The sequence below is a fragment of the Thermothelomyces heterothallicus genome (assembly GCF_042370625.1).
Source record: "Thermothelomyces heterothallicus CBS 202.75 unplaced genomic scaffold P884_scaffold_6, whole genome shotgun sequence".
In the NCBI taxonomy this organism is placed as follows: Eukaryota; Fungi; Ascomycota; class Sordariomycetes; order Sordariales; family Chaetomiaceae; genus Thermothelomyces; species Thermothelomyces heterothallicus.
In genome coordinates this window covers 677,195-693,358 of record NW_027192567.1, presented here as the reverse complement: position 1 = coordinate 693,358, position 16,164 = coordinate 677,195, and the positions used below count along the sequence as shown (strand labels likewise).

Here is a 16,164-nt window from a genome sequence, read left to right as displayed (position 1 = left end):
CTTCTGGGCTCGCTTCCCGGCAGCTGGGAGATCAAGCTAACTCTCGTTTGCGCTGTCGTGGTGTGCCTCTCCCGCGTTAAGTCAGTCGAGAGTTTTGGCGTGGTTCGGTGCACGGCCGGTTGAATGCCGAGAGCAAGGCTTTCGGAGCTGCCAATGGCTGGCAAAAACTGGCAGGGTTGTTCGGAGAACTCAGGGTTAGGGTTATACATGACAATCGCACTCCGTGTCATCGTTCCCTCCAACTCTTGATCTGGAATTCGCCCTGGGCGCCTCGTTGTTGATGTTACAAGAGGTCTAATACAGTATTGCACTTCACTATCCTAGCTCGTCTGACCCGGAATGCCAACAACTTGACACCCGCTCTCCTTGTGCCGCTTGTTCACAACTCATCCCTGCCACTTGCAGTTGCAATACCCTCCTTGCCCTCCGGCTTGTCACCGCCCTTCGCTTCTACCTTCTCTGTGGGCTGCCAGTTTAACGCCTTCAACCGCTCCGTCAGGATCGGGTGCGAGAAGTGATAGCTGGCAAACATCCAGTCGGCATCCATGGTGCTGAGGTTCTGAATTTGCAACTTGATCAGGGAACGCGCCAGCTGGGTGTTGTACCCGAGCTTGTTGGCGAAAGAGTCAGCTTGGAATTCGAAGCGGCGGCTCAAGATGTTCATCAACAGCTTGATAACATTGTCCAAGGGACCAAGAATATCCGAGAAGAGGAGAAACCCGATGATGATGGGGTGCTGGTTGGTGAAGCCAAAATCCGCATAGAGAGAGTTGTTGTTGACAAAGACCGAGAACAGAGCAAAGATGTAGAAGAAGTGCGCCTGTATCAGTTAGCATGCTTCTACCTACGAGTTGGTGACGTGGTGTCTAACCTGAGAGATGCCAAACAATTTGGTGGTGTGGCCCAGGCTCCAGTGGCCGAGCTCGTGGGCAAGCACGGCAACAACCTCGTCGTTCTCGCTCTTTTCAATCAAGGTATCGTAAATAACGATGTGCTTCTTCCAAGGCAAGCCAAAGAAGTACGCATTGCTGTGAGCGCTACGCTTGCTACCGTCAATGACGTACAGCTCATGCAGCGGGAACCTCAGCTTCTTGGCCAGGTCCTCCACGTCCGTCTTGAGCTTGCCCTCCTCCAACGGGGAGAGCTTGTTGAAGAGCGGCAAGATGACGATCGGATAGATGGTGATCATGAAAACCTGCAGACCGGCGCCAAACAACCAGAGATAGTAGAAGAACTGACTACCGGTCTTCTTGACGATGGAGAGGAAGCCGGCGAGGATAGGAGGAGCAAGAACAAAGGCCAGGATGTTGGTCTTGATCAGATCGCTGATGAACAGTTTGGGTGTCTGCTTGTTGAAGCCGAACTTCTCTTCCAGGACGAACGTGTTGTAGATGCTAGATGGCAGCGAGAGGATCTGCTGGATCACAATGAACGCTAGGATGAAGACGACCGAGTGAGAGATCTCGCCAGTGAAGCGCGCCGGGGCAAAGCGGAGAAGATTGCCCGTCCATGACCAGAGTTTCGGGAGAACGTCAAAGTGGTAGAATGCGAGGTTTTGAAGCTGTCCGTAAAGTCCGTTGACGCCGGTGAACTTAGCCTTGGCCCGCCCGTATGCCTGGCTCTTGTCGAAGACTTCCTGTGACACCTCGTGTTCAAGCACTTTGGGCGGCTTCGTCTTTTGCAGAACCTTGTACTGACGGTAGCCAAGGAACGCTTCGAAGACGTATTGCCCAATGGAGAAGCCTATGATCAGCTTCTTCCACGGAAACAGCGGGCGGTCCAAGAACCGCGCAAGGCGCTATGCGACGGGAGTGGTCAATTGAAGATAATTAATGCGGGATCCGGAAGAAAGGGCATACCTGCAGAAAATCCATCGTACTCAGAGATGCCGCGACTGTCCAACTGCCGCGGATCTGTCGTCGACGACGGGGTGAGAATTGGCAACTCCGAAAGAAGGGGCAAGCTGTCCTGAGTCCTGCCCTGGGAGCCGCTTATCGAAATCATGGCTCTGATTGGCCAACGCCCCTCCGGGTCCCCGCGTTACCGAATTTGTTCTCAACCTGATCAACGGATTACAAAAGACTCCGTAAACAAGTAACAACTCTGTTGCCAGCTGCATAACGGTTGCTCATAGTGTAGTGGGAACGATCATACAGAAACGGGTTGCATCGCTGCCTACATCTCAGTCGGTTGCTTAACCTATCCAGTGCACATACATACAAGCATGCACGTAAGTGTAGCTCAACGCTGCCTATTCCGTTCCCTGCTTGGCGACAGAGCGCCTTGTAATTTACATCCCAGGCACACAACCGCATTTCCTAATTTCTCGAGATTCTCATATTTGCCTGCACTCTCTCCAGTAGCTGTTGCCGAGTATCCGAACTTTGAGGATGAAGGTTGCGCTGGGCAAGAAGTCAGCGTCCATAAAGCGCGGTAACGCCAAGCAACGTACGGCAGCTAGCCATCTTCGAAGCTCTTCCGTTGTCCACGTTTCGGGATCCCCTTTGGGATCCGGTTCCTGGGGAAACATATCGCCTCCCCAGATAGCCCACACCGCAGCACCTGCTACCAAACCGGTAAAAGCTTCGGGGAGTTAACACACGGCTAGAAAGAGACATGTTGTATAAGCGTACCAAGAAACGCGTTCTAAGCGAAAGTGTTAGTGGAGGACGGCTACAGATTGACATGACAGTAAGAAACTCGCCTTCGACCTCAGCGCTCGGTCGAGTGGCGTCGGCATTTTCGTTGCTGTGAATGTCTGAAGTCTGATAGTAAAACTACTCATGAAGAGCAATAAGAAAATCAGAATACAATTGAACTACATCCCAAGACGCCGAGATATTCTTGAAGCGCTAGAACATGCCAACATGTACACTACGGATTCCATACATCACCTGGTTGGACGGGCGAGAGGTTGACGCCACAGGCCGCGTCACACAGCCACTGGAAGCTATGACCAACCTGACCCCTGCCCCTCGTCAAACCCACGAGATGCACTTGTCGGGGTGCCACCCCACACCAGGAGAGCCCACAGAAAATAATTTCGAGAAATCCAATCCCCCGACCTTGAAATCGAGAACCCTTCGACCAGTACAGGATCCTCGACACAGCCAGCCAAAATGCCTCAGGAAATCGGCGACATCAAGAAGGTGCGGACCGTTTTATTGGAGATTTTTGTGGATATAGTCCGGACGGCGTGCTGACGTTTTTGACTTAGTTCATCGAGATCTGCCGGCGGAAGGACGCCTCCTGTACGTTGCATGCGAGATGGCCGACGAGCTAGGAATTGGTGCAGGGAATCGCTGACCGTGGTGTTTGTATGCAGCCGCCCGGATCAAGAAGAACCCCAAGACCCAGCAGATCAAGTTCAAGGTCCGCTGCCAGAGGTTCCTCTACACCCTGGTTCTGAAAGACTCTGAGAAGGCCGAGAAGCTCAAGCAGAGCCTGCCGCCCAGTAGGTTTCCATGAGGACAAGGGCGATGTGAGGTACATCCGCTGATCGACATCTTCTCCCTTGCAACAGACCTCCAGATCAAGGACGTCCCCAAGAGGAACAAGCGGAGCTCGTCATGAGTTAATGGGTCCTGAGGGGGGAGTGCTGGTCTGGCTTTGAGTGCGGGTGTTGGCATGATGGAAGTATACCTATGCATTTGCCGGTTCGGGTCGGAACTGGGCTCACAAACGGCGTCTCGGAACGGGGACTGAAAGGAACTGGTGCTCTGCTTGCTATGCCTAGCCCTTGAAGGGGCGATGTAGTCGGCGAGGTCGCCCAGAAATGAATCGCATTCATCGGCCAAGGCCCAAACTCATACTCAACATTCCTCCTGCAAGACCCTGGACTGCGCGAGCCGGCTATTCCAACGAGATTCGCCTATAGTGCTTCAGATCAACGCGCGCAATCAGGCCCCGGATCTCACCATATCTAGCAAACCCTTCCGACTCAGCGAAACCAATGTGCCTCTCAACGCTCTCCCAGCCGCACACGAGCACGAACTCTTCCTCCTCTGCACCTTTCTCAACGTCCTCCCGCCAGCCGAACCGCACCATGTCCCGGCCGGCATAGCTCTCCAGAATCCCCTTGACTTCGATGAATTTAGCCTCAAACCTCCCCCTAGCTTCACGGGGGACAAACATCCTCTCCACGCTGATGACCGAACTCTCCTGCAACCTGGTACCGCCGGCACCGCCAAAAATCTCACCGCTGACATGAAACAACACCGTATCCCCCGGGATAATACTCTTCTCCGCGCCCAGCCGGCTCATGACGATCTGGTTCTCCTCGCTGCGGATCCAGTCCCAATGGGCGGCCACCGAGTCCCATTTCGCGGTGGTCATCAGCCAGGAGGGATCCTCGACCTGGGGAAACCAGAGGGCGGCCCGGTCGACAGCGGACGAAGGGAGCGCGGGAAAGGCCTTCGCGTGCCATGCATCTTGCAAGCGCGTGGCTGCGGCAAGGCTGGCCCGGATCGAATCCGGCAGGGGAGGGGAGGGGGTGGTCAGGTGGAGGAGGGCGAATTCGGTAACGGGCATCTTCTGTACTCTGCTCACAAACAAGTCAAGAAACGTGCTGGCGGGAGTGACTTTGCCCGCTATCTGACGTCCGAAATGTGTGACCGGAGAAGGGGAAGTAAAATCATTTTTGAACGTTGCTGTCGACGGTAGGCAGCAGGGCAGATGACGTGGCTTGGCTTTCGCCTCCGTCGCTGTTCTCAATGGAGAGTCCGAACGTTACAGAAACCTGTAGGTGTAACTTTGATATCGACACCCGTCAGCGTGCTTACTTGTACGGTTGCTCACTGTATGCTCCGTCCGTCCTCGTCAACATAATTTGAACCATACTTTCAGCTAGGCCATGCCGGAATTGGCGGAACTTGAAACGCACAAGCCTGACTTGCTTGACGACCCCCATGCCCCCTCGCAATCGCGGACAGCCTTAGGATGCAACTATGTTAGCGTGGTCATACTGGACACACTAGGTCCGCGGGGAGAAATTATGTACGGATTACGGAATAACGAAAAGCAAGGAGCTTGGACCGAGACAGAAGCACACAGCAAGAGATCGGCGGATCGAGGCTGTTTGATTGGGCCTCCGCCGCTTCTCTGGCTCGTCACCAACGCCAAAATGAAGCATTTCGTGACATACCTCTATGAGGCGCTCGAGTCCGAGCTGAAATTGGCCGCTGCTGACAATTCGGACGGCAACCACTGGGCAGTTCTGTGAGAGCTTCCCTGCTGCAAGGACCACTAACTACGGAGCTAGTGTAGCCTGCCCCGGCTTGAATCGGCCCTTGCTTGCCCTCTCCCAGCTAGCCGGAAATGCCCACCGGTGCCAATCAGCAGCCTCCGAGATTCCAGAACAATTCATTGAATGTAACCCCGTGGACAGATCCATGAGAGCTACAACAACCCCTGTTGCCCCTGTTCGTCATCGTTGGGGGGCGCAGTGCCGCAGCGCGTTTAGCGACTTTTTTCCTCGTTCGACAGCTTCTCCCCGGAAGCACCACTTTGAGCTCCTTTGTCACGCCCTTCAATTAGATGCCAACTGCCCGTGCCGTGGCCGACCACAAGCTCGACAACAACTGCTGCAAAGGCTGCACCACTACTTCGTGCCAGTTTTACTGTACAGTCTTCGTGCACACGCGAATCCATTGCCTGGCGCTCCTGGAATCTCCACAGTCTTAATTACACCTCCTTCCTAACTTGGCGGATAATACGGAATATACTTTTGGCTTCACGACATTGCGCCCGCTTTCCTCGTTCCTTCTCCGTCCGCGCAACACCACCATACCAATCGCACTCGAGCCCAATCCACTGGCCTCGGCCGTATCGCAACCTGGTTGTCGTCAGAATTGACCGCTGTCTACTGTGTCCCGCTACCACGCGACCTCCACTTTGTACTACGGCCGTACGCGGAGCCCATTGACAAACGAGCCAGCCTGATTTGATTCTCGATCGACTGCCCCTCCCCGACTCCTAATATTGCCTTTCATTCGGATTAGCGAGCTACAATCTCAAATTTCGCGGCGCATGGATGCTATGACGACGCAGCGCGCATCGAACGGCGCCCCCAACAGCCGCAAGGGGCACAATGGCGTCCATAGTGATTCGGAACCTGACAGTATCAGCACGGAGGCCAGTGATGCGACCCTCGAGAGCGTGGATGGCGTCAATGGCATAATCAACGGCACCAGCAACCTCAAGATTAACCCGCGGAGGAGTATGAAGCGCAAACAGTCGAGTCCAATGATGCCGGCGTTCATGGTGTCGGCGCCGGGAAAGGTGATCGTGTTTGGCGAGCACGCCGTCGTGCATGGCAAGGTGAGCGCACATCAAGAAATCTCCGCTGGAGAGAGGCATGGTCAAACTGACGCCGTTCGGTCTAAAGGCCGCAATTGCCGCCGCTATCTCGTTGCGCTCCTATCTTCTCGTCACGACCCTCTCCAAATCAAAGCGGACGGTCACGCTCAAATTTCCCGACATCGATTTCGACCACTGCTGGAATATCGACGAGCTCCCGTGGGCGACCTTTCAACAACCGTCCAAGAAGAAATATTACTACTCCCTCGTCACCGAACTAGACCCCGATCTGGTTGCTGCAATTCAGCCCTTGCTCGCCGACGTGTCCCCTGACAAGCCGCCCAACATTCGCAAGGTACATCAGAACTCAGCGGGAGCATTCCTCTACATGTTTCTGTCGCTCGGTTCCCAGTCGTTCCCGGGTTGCCAATACACGCTACGATCCACCATCCCGATAGGTGCCGGCCTGGGAAGCAGCGCTACCATTGCCGTGTGCATGTCGGCTGCGCTCCTCCTCCAGCTGCGGACGCTGTCCGGTCCCCACCCCGACCAGCCGCCCGACGAGGCGCGCATCCAAATCGAGCGTATCAACCGCTGGGCCTACGTCTACGAGATGTTCATCCACGGCAACCCGTCAGGCGTCGACAACACCGTCGCGACGCAGGGTAAGGCGGTCGTCTTCCAGCGCACAGACTACGGCAAGCCGCCTTCGGTGCGGCCTCTCTGGGACTTCCCGGAGCTGCCGCTCCTGTTGGTTGACACCAAGGTGCCCAAGTCGACGGCGCACGAGGTGGCCAAGGTCGGCAAGCTGCGCAACACGCACCCCAAGATTGTCGGCAGCATCCTGGACGCCATCGACAAGGTCACGGAGGCGTCGGCCGAGGTGCTCACCGAGGCCGGCTTCGACACGCAGAGCGAGGCGGACCTGGCGCGCGTCGGCGAGCTCATGACCATCAACCACGGCCTGCTCGTGTCGCTGGGCGTTTCGCACCCGCGCCTGGAGCGCGTGCGCGAGCTGGTCGACCACCAGGGGATCGGCTGGACCAAGCTCACGGGCGCCGGCGGCGGCGGCTGCTGCATCACGCTGCTCAAGCCGGGCGTCGATAGGTCCAAGCTGGACAAGCTGGAGGAGCAACTCGACGAAGAGCACTTTCAGAAGTTCGAGACGACTCTGGGCGGCGACGGCGTCGGCGTCCTCTGGCCGGCCGTGCTCAAGAACGGCATGGACGAGGACGAACAGGGCGGCATGGAGATCGACCTGGAAAAGTTCCTCAGCGCGGAAGGAAACGAGGGTGTCGAGCGGTTGGTGGGTGTGCACGGAGGCGGGGGCGAGAGGGAAGGGTGGAAGTTCTGGAGGGTGGACAAGTCCTAATGTTTAGGCCGGCTGCAAGGGACGATGGATCCGGGACTCGTAATATCGGATGGCATCTTTCTCTTTTCCTGAGGATTCATGGGTTAGGAGTTCTGTTGGCAAACTGTGACTTGAGGGATCTCCCACAGGTCCTCTGCGACTGAAGGAGCTGCTTCTTCTTCTTCTTCTTCTTCTTCTTCTTCTTTTAATGGATGGCAACGGAAAAGGGACGGGTGGTGGCGCCTACAGCTACTCTGGCTTACTGTGGACTCCTCTGAATCTAATTCTCCCGTGTAGGGCTTCTTCTTACCTTGTGGTACTTACAGACCTCTTAGCTGATGTAATACTCCATATTCCTCATGAAATTTGGACATAGCGTATCTAGGCGAACAGTTAAAACGAAACGGGCAAATCTAATTGCTAACGGTGAAGGAGAAGAGGATTTCTTAGCATTGTCCCTTCCTGCGGCTTAACATTGTTCATCCTTGCTTGCTGCCCCGCTCTGCTGCAGCTCTGCAGAGAGGAGCTTCCTACATCCTAATTACTCCGTAATTAGGCTTCCTTTGTCAAGCTCCATTCAAAGATGGAAAGGCAAAGCAACTTTGAAATCTTGGCTGCCGCTCAGTGCACTTTAAAGGCACACCCCGCCCATCCTCCACCCGCAACGAGACCTCCAACATGCCGCCCAACGCAACGGTAGCCAGCAAGCCCAAAGCATCCGAGAGTAAGTGAACCGGGGTTTCTAGCTTTAACGCTTTGTGCAGTACCACTTCTGTTTGATTCCCAACTTGCATATCCCACAGAGAAGCTGCCTCCACTGGTTCTTTTAGGAACGTACCTACCTTTACCTAGTGTACCATTTTTTCCACATCTTTAATAAGTAGCTAACCGTCCTCCGCATTGGCAGCTTCCAAGTCCCCACAATCAACTACCACTGGCGCCACTCCTGCTGCGAGCACCTCCCACACCGCCCCTCCAACAGCAATCAACCACCCAGCTCTCCCTACCCAACTGGGAAACCCCCAGACCGATCACGACCGCTCCCAGACCCGCTTTTCCCTCTCGGCCCTCTCACGAGCAGACCGGGTCGCCTGGCTCGCCGCGCGCATCGCCTCCCGCCTGGCCGCGAGACCGGCTCTGTCGTCCGGGACCACCACAACCACTACTGCTACCGCTACCACCGCCGCCACCGTAGCGAGGCTAGCCTGTGGCGGAGGCCCCAAGACGCTTAAGGAGGTCTGGCGGGTCGTGAATGAGAGGAGCGCGCCGTTGCGGGCGCCGAGGCCGAAGGGTCGTAAGGCAGTAGAGGACGCGGAGGAGGAGGAGGAGGAGGAGGAGAAGAAGAAGAAGAAAGAGGAGAAGGAGGGGCTAAGAACCGGCGACGACGAGGCGAGGTGGGAGCGAAAGGTGGTGCTGAGCTGCCTGGCGGTGCAGAGCCGCTGTTTCCGGGCGAGACGGGAGCGCGAGAGGCAAGGGCAGGCGGAGGAGAAGACCGGGGAGGCGGCCGTCGTGACGGAGCAGGAGGTCTTCGAGGAGACCAGGCGGCGGAGGGAGATGGCTGCGCTGAGGAAGGAGCTGTACGGTGGCGGGGTGGGCAAGGCCGGCAAGCTGGCGGCCGACCCGGAGTGGGATGATGTCCAGCCTGTCTTGCTTGAGGAGCCGGAGGGCGCGCTGGCCGCGATCGCGTATCCTGCCGATTATGCCGAGGGTGAGTTTCTTATGTCATTAAATATCCCGAGGAAAAAAAAAGGTGATGGGGGAGGGGAGTCCTTCCACGGCCCACTGGCTAACCTGTTCCCCTTTTCCATATCAGCCATGGCCTACCTTCGCGCCGTGATGCAGGCCAAAGAGTACTCGCCGCGCTGCCTGCGCCTGACGGAGCACATCATCACCATGAACCCGGCGCATTACACCGTCTGGCTGTATCGGGCGTCCATCGTGTTCGCGCTCCAGCTCCCCATCCCGGACGAGATCACATGGCTGAACCGCGTCGCGCTCGAGAACCTCAAGAACTACCAGATCTGGCACCACCGCCACCTCCTCGTGGAGAACTACTACCCCACCATCGCCTCCGATCCGTCCGCCGTCGCTTCGTTTGCTGCCTCCGAGCGGAGCTTCCTGCAGCGGATCCTGGCCGAGGACACAAAGAACTACCACGTCTGGTCGTACCGCTCCTACCTGGTCAACAAGCTCGGCCTGTTCAACGACGGCGACGAGCTTGCGTCCATCGAGGCCATGCTGGACGACGACGTGCGCAACAACTCGGCCTGGTCCCACCGCTTCTTCCTCGTCTTCTCGAACCCGGACTACGCCACGCCCGGCAGCGCCGCCACCGAGGCCGACCCGGGCGTGCCCCAGGCGGTGGTCGACCGCGAGGTCGAGTACGCCCAGGACAAGATCCGGCTGGCGCCGCAGAACCAGAGCGGGTGGAACTATCTCCGGGGCGTGCTCGTCAAGGGCGGGAGGAAGCTGGGCAGCGTGGAGCAGTTCGCGAGCGAGTTTGTCAAGGGGCTAGGGGAAGAAGGAGGCGAGGAAGGGAAGGAGGAGGTGCTGAGCACGCATGCGCTGGACCTGCTGGCGGAGATCTATGCCGAGAAGGGCGACAAGGAGAAGGCGGACCTGAGCCTGAGGAGGCTGGGGCAGAAGTGGGATCGCATCCGAGTCGGGTATTGGGAGTGGCGGCGGAAGTGTCTGGAGACGACTGCATAACGAATATATCAGGCATCGAGTTTGTCTTGTCTTGGTTTCTTGTCGGCTTGCAATCCAAATGAATATGTCTCTTTATTTACGGTAAGAAAATGTACCATGTCATACAGTGATGAGAAAGAAGTTTGGATTCCCCTGCTACGAATGGTGAGGTGATTTTTCAGTAACACGATTGCTCATCTCACTGGGCCCCGAGCCGAAGCCGGTAGGGTACCCCTGCCCCAGTAAGTCCAAATAACGCTCACAGGTATATCACAAAACGCCTTGTAAGATCCAATTCCCAGATGATGCTCCCAATGAACCACCCGATGATGTGTTTTCACCACAATGTTGTGCTATCTCTCTCTCTCTCTCTCTCTCTCTCTCTCTCTCTCTCTCTCTCTCTCCCTCCCTCTCCCCCTCTCTCTCTCTCTCGATCCACCCATTTCACCTAGTTCGCCCGGTAGTTGTGAGAGATGATGAGATACTTCCTCCCGTGCCTGACCCCGGGTTTCTCGATGACGTCCCAGTTCGGGACCAGGATGAAGCTGTCGTAGAAGTCGCGCTTCTCCCAGTACTCGTCGCCCTTGTTCTTGCCGGTACCGAAGTAGACGGTGCCGAAGACGGTCACGGACATCATCATGCGGACGCCGTCGGTGGGCGAGTGCAGGTCGAGCACCTTCTGGGGCGCGCCGAAGCGGTAGTCGGCGTTGATGACGTGCACGTTGTGGCCCTCGACCTCGTAGCGCACGCGCCGCTTGTTGGGATCGGGCTGCTTGGGCGCCTGGCGCTGCTGCTCCAGCAGCTTCTCCCACTCCTGCGGCGTCGACACCACCAGGCCGTTGATGCAGATGTCGGCGGGCGGGTGCCCGGACCGCTCGTAGGCGGCGTGGCCGTTGACGTAGCCTTGCGAGATGGACTTGCCTTCGTTGATCTGGCGGTAGTACCAGTCGACAAAGTTCTTGGCAGCTGGGGGGAGCAAAGTGGAGATGAGTCAAAAGGGGGTCTCTTCTCGACGCGTTTTGGTAGCGATCCGGTTCCCGCATGACGGGGGGAGAGGGAAGGGAAAGTGTTCGCTCATGGGTCCGGACCGTGGGGGCCTGGTTGTCGTCGTACCTTCGCAGGAGCACCGTACGTTCGTCTCGTGAGAGTTTGCGGACATGACGACGGTATATGCTTGGATCGGATCAAGGAGCGGTCGACTGAATTGCCGGTCGCTGGGACGTCGGGAAGATGCCGTTTGCTAGATGACCACCTCGCGAAGCAGGTTGCTTCTACTACTGATTTGGTTCAGGCGAGCGGGAGAGACTCGGGTAATTGGTATTTCGATGGGCGCAGTTACTTGGGTCGGAGGTTTCTGGTGGTGTTGTTGCTTTGAGCTCGCCGACTCCAAGGAGAAGGGCGTGAGGGCAACGTTTGTCTTTGTGCTGCTGCCCTTGAGGGTTGAGGTTCTCTGTCTGCATGAAGGTACTGTACGGACGTGCATGCACCGGATAAAAGAGGCAGTGGGCGAGATCTATGGTGGGGCACATTTTTCCAATGCGCGAACTCAATGGCGACGTAATTATGCATGTGGCTATCTTTCCTACTACGTAGACAAATATTCCTCTACCGAGTTACACAATCCTATCAGGTACAACCGCATTCTGATCAAGAAGGCAACAGGAAAGGGAGTAAAGAATGGGTCTCGTAGAAACAACTTGTATGGAAAGCTTATTATTACCTGATTACGTTACGCATGGATAATATTATATATCTTGATGCCATTCGAGTTGTACAGCCTGGATGGCCACCCGATTGATCATTCCTTGACCAAGAACTCTTCGATATCTTTATCTTCCAACTCCTCTTGGCTCTCACGGAGCCGTTGCTCCTCGGCAGCCAGAAGCTTCTTGATCATCTCCCGCTGCCTCCTCCTCGCTCTCTTGCCCCATTCCGGCCCGGATGCCTTTGCGGAGCCTTCGTCCTCGTCATCCGTGTCGTCGGGGATTTCGACCCTTCCGCGCAGTTCGTTCGCCGACATCTTAGCCTTGGCGGCGGCCTCTGCCCGGGCTTCTTCCGCTTCGTGCGCCTTCATTTGCGCCCGTGCGCCGAGCTTGACCAGGTACGGCCTCAGGAGCAGGTCTGTTGCCGCATGTCAGTCCTCTGTCCACTCCTTGTCGGGCTTATAGGAATTGACTCACAAGCTCCGACAATAATAACTAGTCGAATCATTTGCTCAGGGGTCATGTTCGCAAAGGACCCCTTGAGGTTCGTGACAAAGCGGTTGCCTATTGTTGAGGCGAGGCCGGCGACGTTGTCCATGTTGGGCGTTGGGTGCTGGGTTATCTTTGGAGGAGACTGAGAAGCGATGCAACGATTACCCGTTGATACCCGTCGAGATTCTTGATCAAGATTCGTCGCAAAAGGAGGAAAGAATGCGGGTGCTGTGCTGAGCGATCAATTGAGTGGAAATGCGCTACGGAAAGCTTGCATTTGCGCGAAAATCTGCAATTGCCCGCTTTTGATGTGACCTTGAACAGCAAGAGTGAGACTAAGCCGACCCCACCATTGATCTGCCGCCGGCAGCTTCGGCATGTCGCGACATTTTAAGAGTGTGTACCCGGGTGGAGGCTTGACAGATACGTCACCGATCCATTCAATTTGCTCCAAGGCGAAAAAGTGGCAGCAGGGATTTTGAAGAGGCTCTAAACCAGGAGAAGAATAGCAGGACCTTGACTTTTCGCATAACTGCATAACCCGAACGCGTCAAGGCGCGTGTCACTCGAGCCACCTCCAAAACCATCACCAAGTGCCAAGACTCACAAGAACCGTGATGGCCGACCTTCAAGATGAAGAGGTGCAAGAGGTAGGCACACGGATACATTCTTAGTCCATGACGCCGATACCCGTCCACTTTCCATCCACCATTCACTTCACCAATCTATTCGCCCGCGCAGAAGTAAATGAATCATACCATTCAAGCTGACCTCCGCAGCGTCTCAAAGCAGCCCTCTGGTACTCTATCGGCAAGATAGTGGACCAAGAATCGCTGCAGCGCAACCGTAATGCCACCCCACAGTTCATCGGCGCTCTGACCGACATGGTCTGGCACCAAATCGGTAGATCAGTCCCCCCTCCTCCGACTTGTCGAAACCAACCATGAAATTATCCAAGACGGGAAGGTTCTGACGCTTTTCGCTAGAAACTGTTGCCACGGACCTGGAGAGCTTTGCTCAGCATGCAGGTCGTACCACCGTGACCACGGACGACGTGCTCCTTCTGGCGCGGCGCAACCAGGACCTGTATTCGGTCATCAAAGATACTATTGACAAGGAGAGGGCGGCCAAGATCAAGGCGAAAGGGAAAGGGCGCGGTTGACGGGAGGTCTTCCCTTTTTCTTTCTCTGCTTTTCTCTCTCTTTTTTTTCCATCGCGAGGGATGGAGATACACGGCCACGATTTTACACTCATGCTCGTTTTGATACCTTGATAAACTTAACCTCCGCTATACTTCATGACCGCTATGCGCTATGCTTCATCATAATATGAAGTGCATCGTCTCGGTTAGAGAGCACACACACGCTCACGTAGTAGTCCCAAGCAAATGCTAGATTCCAGGCCGGCAGCCTACGGATATAAAACGCCGTGCTTGGTGAATCTTGGCGACGACGCCTCGGGAACAAAGCACACCGCCCCCCCTTTACTCTCCAACCCGCAGCCTCCTCCACATCCCGTCCTCCTCAATTTCCTAGATCCTCTCCTCCCTCTCCCCCCTCTGAGCCTCGACCCGCCGCCTCCACTCCTCCTCGCTGATCCGGTACCTCTCGGCGGCCAGCATGATGACCGCCCACGCCTCGCCCTGCATCACGGCCAGCAGCAGCTCCAGCCCGAGCATGTTGACCAGCCCCCTGGCCGAGGACAGCCCCCACCACCGGCCGGCGCCCTCGAGCACGCCCTCGAGCGGCATGCCCATCCTGGCCATGTACGGCCTCGTCAGCCCCAGCCAGACCGAGACCGCGAAGGGGAGCATCGCCAGCCGCGCCGGCGTGATGGCCAGCACGTCCGTGGCGAGGATGGCCGGCAGCCGGGTAAGCACCGTCTCGCGGTAGAGCGGGTCGCGGCCGCTGGCCCCGCTCCCCGGCAAGCCGGCGGCCCCGCCCGATCGGCTGCCGTCGGCGAGGCTGGGCCGCAGCTCGGCGGACCAGACGCCCGGGGTGGCGTCGCCGCCGGTGTGGTTGTGGTGATTGGCGGCATTAGAGCCGGAGGAGTGGGGCCCGGCGTCGGGGCTGGTCGGGTCCGTCGCCTCGACGTCGAAGCTGATGAGAGTGGCGCTGATGATGTCGGTGTCTTCGTCTTCGGAGGCGAAGTCGTCTTGTGCCGGCGCGGGCTGGTCGGCGTTATTGTTATTGTTATTGCTACCGCTGCGGCCGCGGAGGGAGATGGTGCTTTGCCGACGAAGGACGGCGCTGGGAGAGGGGTCGGTTGTTATAGGAGTAGTAGTAGTTGTTGTGGTTGTGTTGGTGGTAGTGGTAGGTGGGGTCGTGGGGGGATTTTCGTCAATTTGCTGCTCGACGAAATCGAAATCTGGATCTTCTCGGCTCAAGGGTGCCCAGTCCCGGCGACGCTTGCTGGAATTGTATGGCCGGGGGAGACGCTGGTGTATGGTATAGCGCAGCGCTCGGGTTAAGATCGTGTAGAACTTGGTGTAAAGATAAAACCCGGCGAACGGCGCTGCGGCTAAAGCGAAGGCGCCGAGCCATTGAAGTATACCTCGCAGCCGAAACGAGGTGGGAGCTGGTGGAAGGCAGATGGGCGATAGACTGGAGCCTGGGACAAAGAACCGCCAGTTGGGGAGCCAATTTCTGAACGGAACAACTCCTGTCCGCTGGAAGAAGGCGTATATGGCCAGGTGGAGGCGAATATATGCAGTTGCATATCGTGTTCTTTCAGAATTAGCAAGAGGTCTGTGAGGAGGGAAGACGGGAAGTAACTTACAGAGGAGTTTTCTTTATTACTCCAAGCGCTGGCAGCTGCTCCAGAAGCGTGCTCACCAGAAAGGAGGGCAAGCCGCCGAACAAGTACGGGCCGAGAGACTGTCGGCTCCAGGCCATTCTAAACATTCCGTAGAAGGTCGTTTGTGAGTAGGGTTTGTAGAGCTGGGGAGGTCAGCGGGCTCATGGAAAACAAGATGGGGCAATCAGCGAACGGCTTACCAAGATGCGCTGCCTCATGCCGTTGACGCCCCAGATGGCCGCCGTGTTGAGCACGCCGCCATACAGCAGCAGCGTGCGTCCGACGCGGTCTTCATAACGCTGCTGTTCACGGGCAGCCTCCGCCTGCGCGTCGACGAGACTGTTCTCGGGTTCCGCAACACCGATGACCATCATCACCTCGTTGTGCGAACGGATGACATCCCGGTTGATGCGCTTAGTCTCCGGGTTGATGGGACGACCGCGCTCGTCGTACTGCTGGCGAGGAGCGCGTGGGTCCTCGGGGCCTTCACCAGGCACCACCTCGTCATACGGTGACCGGCCCTACAGGTTTCCGCAGGTTAGGATTTTAGGTTCGAGGAGTCAAACAACACGGGATTGCTTCATAGCCTTACCAGCCCCAGCGACGTCATCGGCCCTAAGCGACCCATCTTGAATGAAAGCGCTCTGGGCGGTCGCGCATCAGTGCTGATCTGATTTGTTTTATTTATTTTTTTTTTTCTTTTGAAGGGGGCCGCTCAGGAGGTGTCTGCAGCATGTGGTAGCGCCATGTCGAGAGCGCCGCGGGGTTGATGGATCGAGATGTCGATATGCCGAAATGGTTGATGAGAGTTGGCGGAGGTGTCACTGGTGAATTTGG

At 56.7% G+C, this 16,164-nt stretch overlaps 10 protein-coding genes across 10 annotated transcripts; 4 read left to right on the top strand and 6 right to left on the bottom strand.

Annotated features, from left to right (window-relative positions):
* Positions 1 to 221: 221 nt before the first annotated feature.
* Positions 222 to 2,030, bottom strand: P884DRAFT_239696 (peptidase family M48-domain-containing protein). The gene is made up of 3 exons (XM_069440147.1): positions 1,860 to 2,030; positions 872 to 1,798; positions 222 to 820 (listed from the first exon to the last, which is right to left on the bottom strand). The coding sequence occupies exons 1-3, from the start codon at positions 1,872 to 1,874 to the stop codon at positions 380 to 382; spliced, it is 1,383 nt and encodes a 460-aa protein (XP_069299289.1). The 5' UTR covers positions 1,875 to 2,030; the 3' UTR covers positions 222 to 379.
* Positions 2,031 to 2,151: 121 nt separating this feature from the next.
* On the bottom strand, positions 2,152 to 2,848 carry P884DRAFT_257251 (uncharacterized protein). Its single transcript, XM_069441135.1, has 4 exons — positions 2,705 to 2,848; positions 2,634 to 2,646; positions 2,453 to 2,583; positions 2,152 to 2,402 (listed from the first exon to the last, which is right to left on the bottom strand). Exons 1-4 carry the CDS (start codon positions 2,783 to 2,785, stop codon positions 2,319 to 2,321), a joined length of 309 nt encoding a protein of 102 aa, XP_069299288.1. The 5' UTR covers positions 2,786 to 2,848; the 3' UTR covers positions 2,152 to 2,318.
* Positions 2,849 to 3,031: 183 nt separating this feature from the next.
* P884DRAFT_220106 (60S ribosomal protein eL38) lies at positions 3,032 to 3,820 on the top strand. The gene is made up of 4 exons (XM_069439441.1): positions 3,032 to 3,149; positions 3,218 to 3,251; positions 3,326 to 3,454; positions 3,524 to 3,820. The coding sequence occupies exons 1-4, from the start codon at positions 3,120 to 3,122 to the stop codon at positions 3,571 to 3,573; spliced, it is 243 nt and encodes an 80-aa protein (XP_069299287.1). The 5' UTR covers positions 3,032 to 3,119; the 3' UTR covers positions 3,574 to 3,820.
* P884DRAFT_112729 (uncharacterized protein) lies at positions 3,671 to 4,691 on the bottom strand. The gene has a single exon (XM_069437091.1). The coding sequence runs from the start codon at positions 4,528 to 4,530 to the stop codon at positions 3,853 to 3,855; it is 678 nt and encodes a 225-aa protein (XP_069299286.1). The 5' UTR covers positions 4,531 to 4,691; the 3' UTR covers positions 3,671 to 3,852.
* Positions 4,692 to 5,863: 1,172 nt separating this feature from the next.
* P884DRAFT_112672 (mevalonate kinase like protein) lies at positions 5,864 to 7,763 on the top strand. The gene is made up of 2 exons (XM_069437090.1): positions 5,864 to 6,318; positions 6,386 to 7,763. Exons 1-2 carry the CDS (start codon positions 6,028 to 6,030, stop codon positions 7,667 to 7,669), a joined length of 1,575 nt encoding a protein of 524 aa, XP_069299285.1. The 5' UTR covers positions 5,864 to 6,027; the 3' UTR covers positions 7,670 to 7,763.
* A 563-nt stretch (positions 7,764 to 8,326) lies between these two features.
* Positions 8,327 to 10,357, top strand: P884DRAFT_276180 (uncharacterized protein; the record flags this gene model as incomplete). Its single annotated transcript, XM_069442923.1, has 3 exons — positions 8,327 to 8,372; positions 8,556 to 9,356; positions 9,462 to 10,357. 3 exons carry the CDS (start codon positions 8,327 to 8,329, stop codon positions 10,355 to 10,357), a joined length of 1,743 nt encoding a protein of 580 aa, XP_069299284.1.
* Positions 10,358 to 10,784: 427 nt separating this feature from the next.
* Positions 10,785 to 11,495, bottom strand: P884DRAFT_195799 (uncharacterized protein; the record flags this gene model as incomplete). The annotated part of the gene is made up of 2 exons (XM_069437931.1): positions 10,785 to 11,302; positions 11,450 to 11,495. The coding sequence occupies 2 exons, from the start codon at positions 11,493 to 11,495 to the stop codon at positions 10,785 to 10,787; spliced, it is 564 nt and encodes a 187-aa protein (XP_069299283.1).
* Positions 11,496 to 12,002: 507 nt separating this feature from the next.
* P884DRAFT_328338 (protein trafficking Pga2) lies at positions 12,003 to 12,880 on the bottom strand. Its single transcript, XM_069445594.1, has 2 exons — positions 12,517 to 12,880; positions 12,003 to 12,457 (listed from the first exon to the last, which is right to left on the bottom strand). Exons 1-2 carry the CDS (start codon positions 12,635 to 12,637, stop codon positions 12,135 to 12,137), a joined length of 444 nt encoding a protein of 147 aa, XP_069299282.1. The 5' UTR covers positions 12,638 to 12,880; the 3' UTR covers positions 12,003 to 12,134.
* Positions 12,881 to 13,148: 268 nt separating this feature from the next.
* Positions 13,149 to 13,693, top strand: P884DRAFT_298229 (kinetochore component CENP-S-domain-containing protein; the record flags this gene model as incomplete). Its single annotated transcript, XM_069444584.1, has 3 exons — positions 13,149 to 13,181; positions 13,311 to 13,434; positions 13,518 to 13,693. 3 exons carry the CDS (start codon positions 13,149 to 13,151, stop codon positions 13,691 to 13,693), a joined length of 333 nt encoding a protein of 110 aa, XP_069299281.1.
* Positions 13,694 to 13,816: 123 nt separating this feature from the next.
* On the bottom strand, positions 13,817 to 16,153 carry P884DRAFT_239682 (uncharacterized protein). The gene is made up of 4 exons (XM_069440146.1): positions 15,920 to 16,153; positions 15,528 to 15,848; positions 15,310 to 15,470; positions 13,817 to 15,257 (listed from the first exon to the last, which is right to left on the bottom strand). Exons 1-4 carry the CDS (start codon positions 15,953 to 15,955, stop codon positions 14,063 to 14,065), a joined length of 1,713 nt encoding a protein of 570 aa, XP_069299280.1. The 5' UTR covers positions 15,956 to 16,153; the 3' UTR covers positions 13,817 to 14,062.
* Between the last annotated feature and the right edge of the window lie 11 nt (positions 16,154 to 16,164).

What these genes read in the sequence shown, in the direction of transcription:
- P884DRAFT_328338 (XM_069445594.1), bottom strand. Translation starts at nt 12,637, where the DNA reads ATGGACAACGTCGCCGGCCTCGCCTCAACAATAGGCAACCGCTTTGTC. An exon ending in AGTTATTATTGTCGGAGCTT is followed by an intron (nt 12,458 to 12,516) that starts GTGAGTCAATTC and finishes ATGCGGCAACAG; the next exon opens with ACCTGCTCCTGAGGCCGTAC.
- P884DRAFT_112729 (XM_069437091.1), bottom strand. Translation starts at nt 4,530, where the DNA reads ATGCCCGTTACCGAATTCGCCCTCCTCCACCTGACCACCCCCTCCCCT.
- P884DRAFT_257251 (XM_069441135.1), bottom strand. Translation starts at nt 2,785, where the DNA reads ATGAGTAGTTTTACTATCAGACTTCAGACATTCACAGCAACGAAAATG. An exon ending in TTCGAAGATGGCTAGCTGCC is followed by an intron (nt 2,403 to 2,452) that starts GTACGTTGCTTG and finishes CTTCTTGCCCAG; the next exon opens with CGCAACCTTCATCCTCAAAG.
- P884DRAFT_112672 (XM_069437090.1), top strand. Translation starts at nt 6,028, where the DNA reads ATGGATGCTATGACGACGCAGCGCGCATCGAACGGCGCCCCCAACAGC. An exon ending in ACGCCGTCGTGCATGGCAAG is followed by an intron (nt 6,319 to 6,385) that starts GTGAGCGCACAT and finishes TTCGGTCTAAAG; the next exon opens with GCCGCAATTGCCGCCGCTAT.
- P884DRAFT_220106 (XM_069439441.1), top strand. Translation starts at nt 3,120, where the DNA reads ATGCCTCAGGAAATCGGCGACATCAAGAAG. An exon ending in CCGGCGGAAGGACGCCTCCT is followed by an intron (nt 3,252 to 3,325) that starts GTACGTTGCATG and finishes GTTTGTATGCAG; the next exon opens with CCGCCCGGATCAAGAAGAAC. An exon ending in CAAGCAGAGCCTGCCGCCCA is followed by an intron (nt 3,455 to 3,523) that starts GTAGGTTTCCAT and finishes CCCTTGCAACAG; the next exon opens with ACCTCCAGATCAAGGACGTC.
- P884DRAFT_239682 (XM_069440146.1), bottom strand. Translation starts at nt 15,955, where the DNA reads ATGGGTCGCTTAGGGCCGATGACGTCGCTGGGGCTG. An exon ending in GCATGAGGCAGCGCATCTTG is followed by an intron (nt 15,471 to 15,527) that starts GTAAGCCGTTCG and finishes TGACCTCCCCAG; the next exon opens with CTCTACAAACCCTACTCACA. An exon ending in GTAATAAAGAAAACTCCTCT is followed by an intron (nt 15,258 to 15,309) that starts GTAAGTTACTTC and finishes TAATTCTGAAAG; the next exon opens with AACACGATATGCAACTGCAT.
- P884DRAFT_239696 (XM_069440147.1), bottom strand. An exon ending in AATTGTTTGGCATCTCTCAG is followed by an intron (nt 821 to 871) that starts GTTAGACACCAC and finishes TAACTGATACAG; the next exon opens with GCGCACTTCTTCTACATCTT.